The 18,854-nt window shown below is 38.0% G+C and overlaps 1 protein-coding gene across 2 annotated transcripts in view; it reads left to right on the top strand.

The window, feature by feature from the left end:
- Window positions 1-18,854, top strand: part of TNR (tenascin R) — a 450,249-nt gene that overhangs the window by 386,559 nt on the left and 44,836 nt on the right. For both annotated transcript variants that reach the window (XM_063428241.1, XM_063428240.1), the window contains exon 10: window positions 14,833-14,922. In XM_063428241.1, coding sequence (XP_063284311.1) covers window positions 14,833-14,922 — 90 coding nt within the window. The remainder of the gene's footprint in view (window positions 1-14,832; window positions 14,923-18,854) is intronic.

Raw genomic sequence — 18,854 nt, 5'->3', positions numbered from 1 at the left:
CGACCATCAGGAAATTCATGGATGGCAAGATTTTCGTGCCTTTTCACCACATGAACGAAGACCGACCGCACGAACGAGGACTGACCGCAAGGCCAAAACTTATGGAACTATTTTCGGCTAGTGTGCCTGTTCAGTCGGTCAAAACTTTAAAGTCCCATAACTCCCGAACCCCTTAACTGAATGGGATGATTTTTAAATATGTTGTTCCCCCAGATTGGGGCTATTTGGGGATACTGGATTTATGGATGTACCCCAAGTATTTGGGGTACATACAAAACTCGGGTAAAAATGTGTATGTGTTAATTATGTTAACTGTTTATCTGAGGGGAGGAAATGTGTGGGATGTACCATGTTTGTTATTGGTTACTGTCCTAATTATGTAGGTGTCTCCTTTTCGTGGACAGAATCGCATAAAAGGAGAATCCTTGTCATTAAAATTTAGTTCTTCTTGACCCTTCAAAACGTAGCCTCATCTCGTTCTTGGAAGGGGATTTACTGCATAATTACCTTGCTTTCTAACAGCTAAACCTGACGCTCCTCTTGGATCTTGTGGATGGGAATAAGCAACTTCATTACTACACAGCAGCTTGCCGGGAAAAAGGACGTCTCCAACGGCTGATACCCTTTCACTACCTGGGTAGCCGTTACAGCATCTTTATGGGGAAAGTTCAGCATCTGACAAGTGGCCATTAGAAGTGTTCCTAAGCTATAACAGAAACACTGTATTTTCTCTAAAACGGCAGTGTTTACAGCAAAATGCTGGCAGAGACTGACTATACTCAAAAGAACAATTACAATAAGCTGTAGTAGTCCTGGTGTCGCTTTAAGAAGTAACGGCATAAATACGAAGAAAACAAAGGGTGTTTGCAGGAATTCATGAAATGCAGCAAGTTAAATTTCTGCCCTTTTTGATGGTTTTACATACCTCTATCTTTCTGTTAAAAAGGCTACTTTACTTTTAATAATTTGGCACACGGAATTCACCAATCACATGGCACAACTCCTGTTATTAAATATTTTTTGAAAAGGTCAGTTAGTAATGCTGTAAGCATAAATCTTGGCTCTTTTGATATTCTTGGGCTCATGCCATTTGGCCCCATAGACTAATCTCCTTTTAATTCAGAGAGTTATAAAACAACCTCATCTTCACTCAGCAGATAAGCATCAACCCCTCTGCATTAAAAGAGCTTTCATTTGACTTAAAGTCTTTACTTTCCCGTTAATCTATAAAAACCATGTCCATTCATTCCTTCATCACTGCATCCAAAACTCCCATCTGATACCAAGTTTAATAACTGCTCTCTGATATCATCTTATCTGTAATAAAAATTTATTTTTTTATGAAAGTGTCATTCTTTTTCTTTCCCCTCCAGTCATTCTCGGAAGCACAGGGGCCAAAGGTCCCCTCATATTTTTTGCTGCCGTTTTGAGTATCTTGCTGCACATTCTGCGGTAATGACACCAGTAAAAGCAAGGGGTGTTTCAAGTAATGGGATTTACAATCACAAGGGGTATAGCATTCTTTTATAGAAAGTATATAGCCTGTTTATATATGTTTTATTCATTCTATACATTTTGTTTAGTTCTCTGAATAAGTGCTATTTCAGCTATTTTTGCACTCATAGAAACATAGAAACATAGAATGTGACGGCAGATAAGAATCATTTGGCCCATCTGGTCTGCCCAGTTTTCTAAATACTTTCATTAGTCCCTGGCCTTATCTTATAGTTAGGGTAGCTTTATGCCTATCCCACGCATGCTTAAACTCCTTTACTGTGTTAACCTCTACCACTTCAGCTGGAAGGCTATTCCATGCATCCACTACCCTCTCAGTAAAGTAATACTTTGTGATATTATTTTTAAACCTTTGCCCCTCTAATTTAAGACTATGTCCTCTGGTTGTGGTAGTTTTTCTTCTTTTAAATATAGTCTCCTCCTTTACTGTGTTGATTCCCTTTATGTATTTAAATGTTTCTATCATATCCCCCCTGTCTCGTCTTTCCTCCAAGCTATACATGTTAAGTTCCTTTAACCTTTCCTGGAAAGTTTTATCCTGCAATCCATCAACCAGTTTAGTAGCCCTTCTCTGAACTCTCTCTAAGGTATCAATATCCTTCAGAAGATACGGTCTCCAGTACTGCGTACAATACTCCAAGTGAGGTCTCACCAGTGTTCTGGACAATGGCATGAGCACTTCCCTCTTTCTACTACTAATACCTCTCCCTATACAACCAAGCATTCTGCGGGCATTTCCTGCTGCTCTATTACATTGTCTGCCTACCTTTAAGTCATCAGAAATAATCACCCCTAAATCCCTTTCCTCAGATGTTGAGGTTTGGACTCTATCAAATATTCTGTACTCTGCCCTTGGGTTTTTACGTCCAAGATGCATTATCTTGCACGTATCCACATTAAATGTCAGTTGCCACAACTCTAGTTTACCTAAATCATTAGCCATTTGGCTTATCCCTCCTGGAACATCAACCATGTTACATATCTTAGTATCTCTCTCTTTTTTATTATGAATGTTAAAAATAAATATATTTTTTCCAACCACTCATGGTCCACTAAAGGCTACTCCTCTTTGGAGATATTTTACTAAGTTATCCACATACAGTATTTTGAGCTATGCATAGTGTGTGTGTGTGTGTGTGCACGCTTGTGTGTGCGTGCTACTCGAGAGGAGCGGTGAGACAAGCATTTTTTACTTTTATATCTATATATTTATATATAAATAAACCACATACAAAGATTCTCTCTCTCTCTCTCTCTCTCTCTCTCTCTCTCTCTCTATATATATATATATATATATATATATATATCATTTTTGTTTTTACCTAGCAAGGAACACCACATTCTTTTATCTAACACTCAGTCACAGTATAACAGTAATTTCTGTTAAAACATGTTTCTATAATTGCTTCAAAATCCAAATGACCTCCTGCCATTATTGAATTTGGTTCAGGGAATTTATGCAAAAAGAATGTGCAATAGTCAACATTCTGACCATTTGGACCATTCATCTAGCAACACCACCATCTTCAAAGATTTTCAATATATGTTTTCTGCTTTAAACACATCAATATCTAAACAACCTATATAATAATCACTGTGTACGGTACAAAACAAATCTAGACTAATGTCTTTTCTCCCACAATTCTCACTGGTATTTAACAACTCACATTGATGTGTATTGCTAAGGGGCCAGCTGGAATTATTTAGCTGTAATTGGCTGCCCCCTCAGTTTGTTTAAATAACCGTTTTTGAATGATTGGTGCTCTGGGCACATGCTTTTCGTTTATGTAGTTCCATATCATGAGAAAAACGACTGTGGCTAACAGACCTTAATCCCTTTTTTCTGCACCTGTTTCTTCAACATATATTGAAATCGATTGCCCAACACAGTCTCACTTTTTCCTTTCTACATTCAGATGACATCAGAAGCCGGCTCTTTGCCTCATATATTTTTCTAGATCACAAAATTTCGAGAGCATGGTCTTTATATCACCGCCTCTGCCTCCCATCTTCATCTAACTACATCAACAATTCTTACTAAATAAGGATATGTGTGAATGAGAATGTTTGTTTTAAATTATGAGTAGTACAATCACGCTGCTCCGTCTCGGTAAATTAGCTTGTGGAGATCCAATTATTATTTTTTCTCCTCTGGGTTTGTATTCACAATAATATTGACATTGTTACAGCGTGGGTACACACAGGGTAACTGACAGCTTACAGAATGGGTGCACACAGGGTAACAGACAGCTTACAGAATGGGTACACACAGGGTAACTGAAAGCTACAGTATGGGTACACACAGGGTAACCAACAGCTTACAGCGTGGGTACACACAGGGTAATCAACAGTATACTGTATCTGAAGTTTAACCAACAGGTAACATTTTGTTGAAATAAGGGCTCATGTCCACCAAAGAGTTTTTGGAAGTGTAGTCTAACAAACACTGGAGTGTCCAGGTTTAACACCTGTGGTGCAGAGTTTGAGGTTCTTAATGCGTTTGCGGGTGTTCATAGCCCTTTGTTAAGACATGAATTGACCTGTTTTATAATCTATCTACAATGTAACTTTTCAAATTTCTTGCCATCATGATATCGCTATTGCCTCTCTCAGTAGGGTATCTTTTGACTGCAATGAACATTGGCTATTGGGGCCAGTGGATATAAATGTTAAAAGAGCTGTTTCAAGTTGTGCATTGCTATAACTGTGCATTCACCTTAAATGTGCTAACAATGCTTTGAATTCATACGTTCTGAATGGAAACCAGGAATTTAAAGAGATTCACTTATATACATACGGCAAGAGAACTTGTAATTAAAAATAAGTAGGCATATAGTTTGACTATACTATGAGTGCAAGATCTGAACAATTGAATGTTAGATGATTAAAGGAACACATGAGAAACACAATAACCTTTGAATGTACAGTACAATATACAGAACCATAAAGACGATAGCTGTTTGCTCATCTCCATGATGACTTCCATATTGTTAATACAAAAATACTGCAATTAGAGGAGGTTTGTCCATCAGCTGCATGGAACTTTGCATGCAATGCAAATAATCAATAAAGTGATGGCCAAACTTTAGAACTCCATTTAATGGGGACCAGAATCTCCACAATGCTCAGCCAGTAGTTATACTAGCTGAGCATCATAGGAAATATATACATCACCCAGTGTTCCAGAGATAAATCAATGACCTACGTCTTCATAGGCAGATAGTAAGGATCCATAAACCCCAGTGAGCTGACTTTTACATAGAAATAAAAAAAAACCATTATCATTTAAGCAGCAAATAAAAATTCAATCACTATAAGTGAAAAGGATACCCACGAGAATAGGTCAGCAGGAGGCTACTCTGATAGAGAGAGAGAGACAAGACGCTACGAAGCGATTTTGCCAATGATTTCTGTACAGAGTATAAAACGCTGTACTGAGAGATTGCTTATTTAAACCTCATATGTTTGCACGCTCTGGTGACTAGAAGAATGTCTCGCTATCAACAATAATGGAAAAGACAAGTAGAAGTGGGGAGATAAGAAACTCTTATTATATCGGTGATATATCCATGTACATATCATCAGAGGTTAGTTTAACAGAGCTGATGACAGGTCAGGGGAGCAACCAGAGACGAGTATTATCTGTCTATATGGGGATTATAGGAGAGAGGATTCTAAAGCACTGTCTAGCTCTATATTATGAAGATGAAATAACCGTCAATCCGTTGTCCAGTTATAACGCACGGAATGATGATGGGTAAAGAGTTGCTTTAAGGCATTTTTTTTTACCTTCTCTAGAATTTCTAATCTTGTCCTCTTTTCAACCTGCTTCAATAGAAAAGACACTAGCATGAAACAACGTAGTCAAAGCAGTTAATGACAAAGTGCCGTATAGCCCACTAAATAAAACAAAAATAAATTCTAGTAAATATCAGCTGCCACTCCAAATCTTTTCACCCGAGTACACAAAATAAATATAATACACCTCTTAGCCCAATAAGGGGAAACAGTGTGATTTATAACATATACAACAAACCTCATAAAATCACTTATCTGGATTGCAATAGTGTCTGTCACTCAGTAATTAGACAATAAAAGAATTGGTGTGGAATTAGAATTCCAATTTAAACATCACTTTTTTTAATTATGGAGAAACGTAGCATTTAACTGATAAGAATAATATATCTGAAGATTATATTTATTATAAACATTAGCATAAGAAATGCTTTGAGACTCAATCTGGACTCCCACTAAATCATGGTATCATCGCAACATCCAAAAGAATCAATCCATTGAAAATGATTAATCCATCAAAAAAGATTAATTGTGGCATATTAACCATGTTCTCTGATTATTAGCTGTTTGATGGACAGTAAATAGTACATTCTAACACGTGTGCACTTGCTGCTGCATACATATCTCAGATATTTGTATTGTAAGCCTCTACGCATTTTATGCAACTTTTTTAAAAGACCATGTAAATTAGTATCTATCTACATGAGGAGTATGAGAGAGGGGATACTTAAAGGTCAGTCTAAACGTCATAAGTACTTTGCATCATTATAAAGTGCATGGTACAATTCTGAGAGTGGGTTACAGTGACAAAAGTTTTGAAAATGTGTCCATCATGGCTGTCAACCAGGAAGTCCAGAATACTTTGTTCTCAGTGTAATCCTTATTATGCATGCAGAGTGCATGGTGAGACTCTCTATCCACTCCCTTACACTAATGCACAGCATGATTCACTAAGCGGTGGATCAAGCTGTGTGTTATGAGTTGTATCAATCTATTGGGCACTTGCAATCATCCTATGGATCAGGAACTCTTCATCGAACAAGGCAACTGCAAGGGTGCTAGCCCTATCCATATGTCCCAATACGATTGGTATTTTGCATGTTTCCCCAATAGCTAGGAAGTCACCAAATGTGACGGAGCTCCTGTACTCTGATTGAGAACCCCTGCCAGTTCAGCTTCCTCACTAGTACCAGGGGACTCTGGAGCAATTCAGGCCCACTCACCGAAACTTGACTGGAGGACCTCTTCCATCAGACCAGGCTAGAGTAATTATAGCTCAGGAGTAATTCCTGTAAAGTAGGAATGAATTCAGGGAATATAATGAGCTTTATTGTACAGAACATAGCTATGTATACAGAACAGTGTTGACTCTCCTTGCAGTGGGTTCTCCATACAAAGCAATGTACAGTACAATTGCCCCAACATCACTCTGAGGACTCAATTACATCATCCCTAGCTAACACAATCAGCTCCCTGCTGTGCCTTTACTGTCCTAGAGGCACAGCACACAAGATATCTGCCAGAACCCCCTTTCTCTGGACTGTACTCCACACAATTATATATCCCTGCAAAACTCATCACTGAACGCCCTCGCTGTCCAAAATCAAGCTAATACACAGAAACATGATGGGTAACGTGTTACTTTAAGATATTTTCCCAATCCTGTACAGAATATACAATCTTGTTCTCCTTTTAAACTTAATTCATAGGGTCGTTATTGGCATAAAACAACACAATCAAGACCATCTTCAATTTATGCTAACTGGAATAATCAGGAGTCACGATTATTCACTAAACTCCAAATTGTGTCTAATTAAAATCTGAATGGAAAGATGTAAGTTAAAACAGTCAGCCTGTGACTATAGCGGTGTTAAAGAATTTGTCCAGATCCAGATATTCATCTGCATTTTGCCGTAATGATTTTAATATGATACAATGTGCAATTTAGTGAAAAAAAACCCGTAATAATTTCCTGATTTGCATTCATGTTACATAGTTACATTTTTACAGGTATAACAATGCTTTAGCTAGCGTAGAATATTCCGTCCGTCCTACTGATCGCTTATAACTAGCACAGACTCCAGAGAAGGCAATTCAATCACTGAAACAGTTCTGTACTGGAGTATTGATTGTATTAAAAATAAATCAAATGAAAACAGTGTCAAGAAAGATATGAAAGGATGCTCACCAAGTCAAGAGTAGGTCAGAGGCAGCGTCCTTACCATATGAAAGAGAACAGGCTGTATCTTTTTCTTTTTGCAGAGCTACAACACAAAGCATTTGTTTTCAGCTTGGGATCTATGAAAATCCCATTGACATCCATTGAAGATATGTGTGATACTTGCTAATTGCTAAATACTGGTACCATTACCACTTCAGCTTGTTGAAGTGGTTATGGTACCCTGGTACTGTCACGGCACCCCTTAATTTGTCTTATTTGCCAAAATGACAAAATATGACTTTTATACAAAGCTTGAGCTCTGCTTTAATTTCTGTAGATCAAAGAGCCAGAAATTACACCTCATTGTATAGCAGGTTGACATGGAGGTACTTGCAGGCTCTACAACAGAATAAATCTTTGAAGTTGCAAGCACTTGCTCCTGGAAAGCAACACTTGCAAATCCCTCCCCATCAGTAGTGAAATGCCAACTCATCTGTATGAGTTGGTTGGCGATCAGAGAAATGTAAATCCTACTCTCTGACTGACATGGTTTGTGTGTGAGCTACAAGCTCTGATTTTAAGACCCATTTTCTCGTAAGAAAAAATCATGCAAGGACAGTACTCTGGCACCTTAACCACTTTAATATGCTGAAGTGTTTATGGTCCCTAGAGTGCCCCTTAAAGTGCATCTTAAGTTACAATGATAGTTCCAACAAAAAGGGGCTCATCGCAGAGGGCGGACCCAGTTAATCAGGACCCAGTTAATTAAGTATATGTTTATTTCTATGCTTTATATTTAAATGTGTTGCACTATCTCACTTAAAGGACCATTATAGTGCCAGAAAAACATACTCGTTTTCCTGGCTCTATAGGGTCTCTAGGTCCCCCCCACCCTCAGGGCCCCCCTCCCGTCAGGCTCTAGGTGGTAGAAGGGGTTAAATTTACCTCTTTTTCCAGTGCCTGGCGGGGGAGTCTCCTCCTCCTCTCCTCCTCCTTCTTGTCATTATCGGCTGCATGCGCATGCGCGAGCCACGCGCGCATTCAGCCAGTCCATAGGAAAGTATTCTCAATGCTTTCCTATGGATGCTGGCGTCTTCTCACTGTGAAAATCACAGTGAGAAGCACGGAAGCGCCTCTAGCGGTTGTCAATGAGACAGCCACTAGAGGCTGGATTAACCCTATTATAAACATAGCAGTTTCTCTGCAACTGCTATGTTTATAGAAGAAAGGGTTAATCCTAGCTGGACCTGGCACCCAGACCACTTCATTAAGCTGAAGTGGTCTGGGTGCCTATAGTGGTCCTTTAAAGTATGACAAGGGCAATGATTTTAGTTCATATCATGCTTGCTGTGTTGGAATGTTTTTGTAATTTTTTATTACTGCGGTGTGCTGGCCCTATTTGTTGGAATTATGGTAACTGCATTGTGGAGGTCATAGTGCACCCAGCAATCATGTAGGGATAAGTGAATGGATGGGGTGTCTCATGTTTGATATGATCAAGTTATGTAAGGATTTGGCTATGTCTTCAGATTATCTGTCTAATGTTATCTTAAAGTCACATTACTAATGCTTAGGAACTCACAAATGGAAACAGTTTGAACTTGGTATATGACATGAATAGCTTGGCGACTGAAAAGTCAAAGAACACCTCTGTAACAAAACCTTCCTTTGATGTTGGACAGAGTACCCGACTGCGATATCTTGTTTTAACACTTCTGAGCTTGTAGCAAATAAGACTAGATTATGTATGGATGTATGGCAAAGCTACTGTGAGGAGAGATGCAATTTTCACTGTACAGATTAAAGGAAAGAGTATTGTTCACTCCTCTTGTGCTAAAACAGTTAATGTTATAGATCCAGTAAAATCGTCAGAATAACCTTATTAACACTGTGCTAAGTAGGGTTGTCAGCTAGCACCCTGTTTAAACAACTCAACATGAATAATAACAGTATGCAAACAACACCATCGATGATGTTGCTTTTTAAAAATATATTTTTTTATTGAGTTGTTCCCAGCAATACAATCCCGATTAGAGTAAACATAGTGAATGCATGAAATAAACCGCCAAGCAGTACACCATACAGTATGCAGTAACACAAATTAAGGATTGCTTTGAGCTGGGTGCAAACTGATGAAGTTCAAGAGATAAAACTGACTGAAAGAAAATCAGAGACACATTATAGGGCTTCACAATTCCTAATGATAAACAAATGCAAAGAACCAAGTCGGCTAGGTGACCAGTGACCAGTGCCTTGGAAGTCCACTGATGATAGTTGTTTTCTTAGATACAGTTGCCAAAACATATGTTTGCTCCTAAGTCAAGGGTAAGCAACCTTTGTCAAACAAATTGTTGTGGTCTACATCTACCATAATGCTCTTACAGCCGTAATGCTAGCAAAGCATAAGTGAGGATGTAGTCCACATCACCTGGAACGCCAAAAGGTGCCTATCACTGCCCAATTTCATGATGAAAATAAACTCTCCTGGTCTTGTGACCAGAAGAAGGCCTTTCATGGTTGTTTCTTTATCTCATTCCATACAAGGTTACTAGAAGACAGTAGGAAGGTGGGGGAATAACGGAAGTTCATAAATGAGAATGGGTTGGAGCAGAGCACATTTGAACCAACCTGAATTCTTCCAGACTACAAAAAAAGGGTTTCCCCAAGCTCTGCTACCAGACTCTGCCACTAGAGAATGAACAAAGAGCTTAGCAATTTTATATCATCCTCTTCTCTTTTTCAGAAATAAACTGCTGTTGCTCTGCTGACCCTAATTTCAAGGGCCCTGGGACATAGCTTATCATACTATGGTTCACCTTCATAAATATATGTCAACACAGTAATCGTAACCTCAAGCAAGCAGCACTGCGAAGATTTGTGCTAGGGAGTCACATCCACCACTCTGTCATTGATGAAAATGCCATCACCTGCTGGGAAACATATGAAGAGTCATTAAGGTCTTGGGAATAGGTTTTTATAGGGGAATGGAGAAGATGGGGAATTAACATTGGTGTAGAGGGAACAGCAGTTACTATACCTAAGGTAGTCTGTGCTATATATCTAGCCCTTGGTGTTATCTCTCAATGATGAATTGCACCTGGAATGATATATTACTTTTAGATGGAAGCGAAAATCATATGTTTTCTGAAAAGAAAATATCCACTAATAACAGCCACTAATCTGTTTATGATAGCTTATGGGGAATTGTGAACCTTAATTTGAAAGTATTTACAACATTATGAGGTCTGAACATTTTATTAGTTCCTTTATCACCAAACTAATATTAAATTAGTTTGATAATTTTTATGATCAGTAGGATGCTACATTCTGTTTATTGGTTGCCCAGCAACAACATAAAAACCAGACACGACAGGTCAATTACTAAGCTAGGTCTGTACTGAAGTATTCATCTTTCAATCATGTATATCAGAAGAATATTGTGCCAAGCAGAACCATGAGACAATGCTCTCACTAATAGAGTAATTCAAGCGAAAGCCTTGTGTCTACGTGAAAGAGAAAAAGGTTATTAATTGTAGGAAGGAAACTAATCTATCATTGTTGAAAGAGTGATGGCTATCCACTTTGTGAAAAGCACCTTGTGTTCAAGAGTCACTGGGTTAGAATTGCCATAAAGCATGGGTGTGTGGCACGTTGATCGCCACTTGCTGCTGATATACAACGCACAGAATGCATTTGCAACCACAGACTGATAAATAAGGCATTTATATCGAGGGATCGAGAGTTCCAACTTGGTTGTCTTTGGCATAACATGTGTCAATATAAAAACAGAACGTGTAATGCATCTAGTTGTACCAGGTAAAAACATGTAGAGGCTAAGCACTAACATTGCAGTAATATGAAAAGTTACTTACTTACAAATTCTATATATTTGTCACATTTGCTTCTTTACGGATCAATATAAAATCAGAGGGCACTCAATATGAATAGGCAAACATAGGCTGGATACATTCTAATCAATTATGTACAACACAATTAAAGGAACACGATTGCGTTAGTAATACAAATATTAATTATTGACACTATAGTGCCCTGGTGGCCATTTAGGTCGCCAGCCCCTACATGTAGGAATTAAAATAGCAGTTGTACTCATTTTTTCTCCCTCGCAGCACCAGTCTCTGCTCTGCCATCCCACCTCCTTGGCTGAGATCATCAAGATCAATGATCTCAGCCAATCCACTGCTTTCCCACAGGAAAGCATTGGGGACTAGTGCACATGTGCATGAGACCACCTGATAGATATAGCAGAATTTAACTCTGGCTATATCGGCGGAAGCGCCTCTACTGGCTTTCTGAGTGACAACCACTAGGGGCTTTTACCATGCAATGAAAATATTGGTGTTCTTTCACCAAGGGAAGCCAATCAACATCTCCTCATAGAGGTGAATTGAATCAATGCATCTCTATGAGGAAACTTCAGTGTCTGCATGCAGAGGGTGGAGACACTGAATGGCAGTACTGCACACTAGGCAGTACTGCCCCAGAAAGCACCTCTAACAGCTATCTGAGGAGTGGCCAGTGGAGTTATCACTAGGTTGAAATGTTAGCACTGCATTTTCTCTGAAAATACATTCAGCAGGGAATGTCAAAAATGCAGCCTGGTCAATTTTTTGTACACACTCTTAATTGTCTGCTACATCTTTTAATTTGTGCTCCTCGTGATCTAATATCAATATGTGTCAAGTAAACACAACAAAGTATTTTATTACCTTTATTGTCAAGGGCCTAGAGTATATTCATGGTATTAGTTCTCTATTGAGCAATTGGCACTGGAACCCATTATCTATTAAAATATAATTAAAATTAGATTAAATGTTGTATAAGACTTACATTTGACTCCTGATGGTACTTTGTATTAGGAATGCAGTGCAGCTTTCCCCCCCCAATTATCCCTACAAACTACAGTAAAAATAACCGTACTGAATTGCCCACTCCTATCAGGGGACTCACTAAAATGGCATGGGGGCCATTCATTGTTTCTCGACCAAGGAATTAAAAAACACAGGTCTAAATATTATTTTAAATGGCCATCACACCTTTTTTTTGTAAACAAGGAGAAGCTAAAATATATGAATGCCTGTTCTAATTATTAGAATGTTTCTAACGTAAGAGAACGCAGCTTATAAATATCAGTTTTCCTTTAAATTTCATTACATGTCCTATGTTAATTTAGAGAAGTGGTAGAACCAATAAATTAGTAAAACAGAGTTTGAGTAACCAGCTATCCTGTTGGCCCTAAATCATGTTGTGGCCAGTAGTCCCTCAGGAGAGATTTCGGAAGAAATATAAGATGACTGTGATCTGGCTGTATACTATATTGCAAGGAGGCCGATATTGTCGACCTGATTATATAGAGCATTATTGTATTTCTGACAGCCGTGACTTGGCTTGATGGGGTAATATTGTAGGCAATGTGGAGCCTGATGTAAATTATCGTTACAGTACAGCACAGTGATTCAGACACCTTAGAGAGAGAAAGAGACAGACCCAAGTGAGCCCGAAACAGGTCTATTTATCAAGCTCAGAATCAAGCAACTCTACAGTATCCAGTGCCCTATTCAGTTGGCAGATTGTAGGATTACTTTTTTTTCCTTTATATGATTAATGGCAGCAAAACACCCCAAGCTCAGATTGCCAGACGAAAAGATTTATGTTGGTCTGCTATTGCAGTATTTATAGCCTCCTTAATAATAGTTTTCATTTTTTTTTAATGAAATAAAACAACTTTACTAATACTAACAAAAACAGTGTAGGGGGGGGGGGGACCAAACGCAACAATGATGTGAATCAGAGTCCCCTTTGTGTAGTGTTAAGTAGACATTATTAATAAAGATATGGATTGCCACGGAACAAGCCAATAGTACGAATGTGTGAGCGGCAAGTATGCAGATTCTGATTGGCTGGTTCCCAACTAATGTAAATGAGGCTGGACAAGAGGGATACTGTATGGTAACAAAAATTGTGTATTCTTAGTGATAACGTTTAGTTGTACATGTTTTAGTACTTTCAAATGGAAAGGTTACAGTACTCCTTAAATAATGATTGATTTACTAAACAGAGGGTAGTGGTGAATTAATAATAATAATATATATATACATATGTATACCAAAAGTGTTTTTCACTAAACTAACATGAACTGCAAAGTTTAAATAAAAATAGCAGTTTTTGAAAAATTCTTAAACCAAGCTGTAAAAATTAAGCTAAATTAGCTAATCGCTGCCCATAAATACATTTTGATTTAACCTAAATGTTACAGTTTGGTTTTCAATTCATCACGGTTTGGTATTTAGTGAACAAAAACTATGAGACCAAAAACTTGCATATTTTAGCTTTTGTTATCAACTTTGGAAGCATAAAAAAGGTGAATTCAAAGTGAATTTCAAATTTAAGGCCAAAACGGCTAAATGGACAGAATAGCTGACTTAGAGAATCTGTTCATTTCGGCTATTTTGACCTTATATTGGAAATTCACTTTGAACTCAACTTCAATTCTCACTTTAATAAGTAACCCTGTTTAGTAAACTTAATGTGACACTCCAGACACCATAACAACGTTATTATGATTAAGTGGTTATGGTGCCCAGATCAGACCTTTAAACTGAGCTTTATACAGGGAGTAATCTCACTGACAAGCTTGAAAGTAGAAATAAATAAGCACCATTTTTTTCCCATTTCTATTATTTTGTTATAACATTTAAAGTCTGTCTTTTATCTCTCATAACCTCACTGCTTAGTATAATGTTCCAATCATATATTCCAAATTCAGCTACTTTGGTCTGATTATGAAATTCTGTTATCAAGTCATCACAATTTATTGTTTAGTGAATATATTCCCTCTAGTATATTTTCAATGTATCTTAAATTGCAGTGAGATAAAAACAGAATTCCAATGTTTTGACAAAAATAGCTGATTTTGGAAAAAAATATGTATCTCTAACTCGATTCTAGGCCAAGTTTGGCTATTTTACACAGAATTCAGTTTTCAATTGACTTTACTTTTCTTGCATTGTGAGTTAAGTGACACCTGTCCCAGATTGAGAAGTGTTAATGCTCTGTTAGGGGTGTCAGTGTTCTCATGTTATATGAGCAGATGAGTATCTGTTAAGTGCCAGGCTGTCAGATAACTGATTAAAAATTATTAATATGCTTCTTCTAGTTAACATGACTTCAGGAAAATAATATGATGAATTACAGGAGTTTAAGTTGGGTAAAGGTTCATTTTTGTATTTTTATGATAGCACAGTAATAACAAGAAAAGACATGTAGGAGGCATAGTCTCTTGCTACAAATATAAGTTACGTGCCCCTTGCTTCTAACTTTTGTATGTTCACTTTATGTTTAAGATTTGGTACCAGGAACTGAATATGGTATCGGGATTTCTACCATGCGCGGCAGCCTCCACAGCTCCCCTGCAACCATGAATGCGAGAACAGGTGAGTGACCTTATCTCATGTGCAATGTTCATGTCTTTCTGCAGAGAGGCACACAATGGCTACTATGGGCCCACATTATTATTATTATTATTATTATTTATATAAAATAACAGGGGAACTGTCATTTCATAAAGTAGAATATTTTTTAAAAATCTGATAGCCATTCAAGTCATTATATGAATTAATCAAACATTGTACAGGAGAGGTTTGAAAGCAGCCTTATTGGTGGACAATAGAGATGTCCCGAACAGTTCGCCGGGAACTGTTCGCTGGCGAACAGAGCTTGTTCGCGGTCGCCGCGGCGGGCGAACATATGCGATGTTCGGTCCGCCCCCTATTCGTCATGAAGGTGGGAGGGTCTGGGAGGGAGGGTCTGCTGCTGATTGGCTGGAATGTGTCTGCTGACTGTGAGGTACAGGGTCAAAGTTTACTCAATGATGACGAATAGGGGGCGGACCGAACATCGCATATGTTCGCCCGCCACGGCGACTGCGAACAAGCTATGTTCGCCGGCGAACAGTTCCTGGTGAACTGTTCGGGACATCTCTAGTGGACAACGATAAAGCCCACCACGATTCGTCCTACTGCCCTAAGGACAATTTGCCTCTACGTTTATATGTCATGCATGTTGCCTAAAATGCAGCCTTTATACAAATATCGGTCCTATATTCCAGTATGTGTGAACATGTACAGCACATAAAAACAGATAAAAAATAAGAGCTTCGCCTATTAGGAAGAAAAAAAAATCCAATATATAAAATAGAAAAAAAATAGAAAATAGAAAGTCTTATCTAGATATATCTGCTGCAGTCGTCTAATACAGCAATATTCAGTCCGGAACACTTTTCCTTGTTTAGTTCTTCCTGGTGAATCCACTCATATGTAAGAGACAAAAGGAAGCCAGATAGTGCAGTAGTTTTAAAATTGAAGTGGAAATTATATAGAAATCTTGAATGCAAACTCACATTTGAAAGAGCAAGAACTTGCTCTGGTGTGGAGGGCGTGCAGCGGTTTAATCCCCGCTTATGGGATATACAGCAGGTGTCCTTCGTCTTTGGTGTGTTTCCTCCGTCCTTTATACGACAAACACTCGGGTAGAGAGAGACAACCAATAGTGTACACTGATATAAAACTCTTGCATAAAATAAAAGGATAAAATGGATACTCACAAGAGGGGAGCAGGTCAACTGCTCCCTTTAAGTAGCGCTGGTGGTATTATCCCCACCTAGGATTACTTGGAGTCCGAAGGATAAAATGCCAGGTAAAAAATAGATAGATGTGTATTAAAAAAGTACAATATTAACCCCTTAAAACCGCAGCCAAATGTACAAGTTGTGATCCAAAAAAAACGTAAACAAAACCTGGCATTTGCGCTATATGTCTGTCCAACCGTAATTCACCTCTTTCATATTAAATGCACCCACACTTATTTTATATCATTTTATTCAGGGGAAACAGGGCTTTCATTTAACATCAAATATTTAGGTATGGAACATAACTTAATATGAATACAATATAAAAAAATGAGAGAAAATAAGATTTTTTAAAATTTTCTTAGTTCTATGTGACATTCTAACTGTGAATGTCATAATACTGTTTGCTTTTACTGCAATAAAATACACATATTTGTATTCAGCGATGTCTCACGTGTAAAACAGTACCCCCTATGTACAGGTTTTATGGTGTTTTGGGAAGTTACAGGGTCAAATAAAGCATGTTACACTTTTCAGTTTTTTCACATTGAAATTTGCCAGTTTGGTTACGTTGCCTTTGAGACTGTATGGTAGCCCAGGAATGAGAATTACCCCCATGTTTGCATACCATTTGCAAAAGTAGACAGCCCAAGGTATTGCAAATGGGGTATGTCCAGTCTTTTTTAGTAGCCACTTGGTCACAAACACTAGCCAAAGTTAACGTTAATATTTGTTTGTGTGTGAAAAATGCAAAAAACTAATTTGAAAGCCAATTTTGGCCAGTGTTTGTGACTAAGTGGCTACTAAAAAAGACTGAACATACCCCATTTGCAATACCTTGGGTTGTCTACTTTTGCAAATGGTATGCCATTATGGAGGTAATTCTTATTTCTGGGCTACTATACGGTCTCAAAGCCAACGTAACCAATCTGGCGAATTTCATTGTGAAAAAAATGAAACGCAAGCCTTATGTTTGACTCTGTGACTTTTGAAAACACCCTAAAACCTGTACATGAGGGGTACTGTTATACTCAGGAGACTTTGCTGAACACAAATATTTGTGTTTCAAAACAGTAAAAAGTATTACAGCAAAAATATTGTCAGTGTAAGTGCCGTTTGTGTGCGAAAAATGCAATAAATTTCACTTTCCCTGACGATATCATTGTTGTAATACATTTTACGGTTTTGAAACACAAATATTTGTGTTCAGCGAAGTCTCCCGAGTAAAACAGTACCCCCCATGTACAGGTTTTATGGTGTCTTGGAAAGTTATAGGGTTAAATATAGTGCTAGCAAATTAAATTCCCTATACTTTCGGCCTGGGTTGTTAGGCAGGTCCCGCTAATTGTAATTAATTAGGATACCTAATTATGTAAAATTATTACATAAATATATATGTAAAATTATTATATATACACGTGTGTGGATATATATATGTATATATATATATGTATATAATTTTTTTACAATTATTTTTATTTATATATAGGTATACATATAGTGATGTATACGTATATACTTAGGTATATACATATATATATTATTTCGTTCTACGAGTATTTTGATATCAATATATATATATATTAATATCAAAATACAGTTAGAACGAAATTACACACATATATATATTTTTAATTATTTTTTTTTAATTGTTTTATTTTTTTTTAACGTATTTATATTTTTTTTATTATAAAATATATATATATATATATATATATAATTATAATTATGTATATATTTAATCAATATCCTTCTACGTGTATTTTGATATTAATATATATATATATATATATATATATAATTATATATATATAAATATTAAAATACACTTAGTGTATGTGTAAATGTGTGTGTCTATATATATATATATATATATATATATATATACACTTAGATCATATATATATAATATATATATAAATGATCTAAGTATATTTTATTTTTAACTTTAATTTTTATTTTATTTTTACTTTAAGGGGTTAAGAGGGGAGGAGAGGGGCAGAGACAGTGTCAGCCAGTGATTTTACATCACTGGCTGACACACAGGATCAGTGATCACAGTGACAGGCTGTCACTGTGATCACCTCCTGCAGATCACGGTAATTGGCCACAGGGGGAGTGCCTGGGTGGCCAGGCATGCCCCCCACCGTGATCTGCAGGGGGATCCTGCCTGAAGTTACTATGGGTCAGCCAACAGGCTGACACATAGTAACTCTGATCGCAGTGACAGGCTGTCACTGCGATCAGATCGCAGGGAGAGGCTGTCTCTGCATTCAGATCGCAGAGACAGCCTCTCCCTGCGATCAGACTCTGCAGATCGCGGTCACTAACCGCAGGGGGACTGCCTGGGGGGCCAGGCATGTCCCCCGACCGCGATCTGCAGATTTAAAATGCGGCTGGCTCCATGTGTCAGCCGATTTTAAAATCGGCTGACACATGGTAAATACCGATCGCAGTGACAGCCTGTCACTGCGATCGGAAGCTGCAGACAGCGGTCCCCAGGCACAGGGGGGCTGCCTGGGGGGCCAGGCATGCCCCCCGACCGCGATCTGCAGCGGCCATGTTCCGCCGGCCACGTGGGGCTGAAGACCGCCCAGGACGTACTATGCCGTCCTGCGGCGTTTAGAGCCGCCCAAATAAGGACGGCATAGTACGTCCTGCGGTCTTAAGGGGTTAAAAAGTAGTAAAATATACTTTAATAATAAAAATACACAATATTATAACCATAAACGCGTTTCG

This window comes from Pelobates fuscus, chromosome 7 (assembly GCF_036172605.1).
Source record: "Pelobates fuscus isolate aPelFus1 chromosome 7, aPelFus1.pri, whole genome shotgun sequence".
NCBI classification, from domain to species: Eukaryota; Metazoa; Chordata; class Amphibia; order Anura; family Pelobatidae; genus Pelobates; species Pelobates fuscus.
This window is presented reverse-complemented; position numbering and strand designations above follow the sequence as displayed.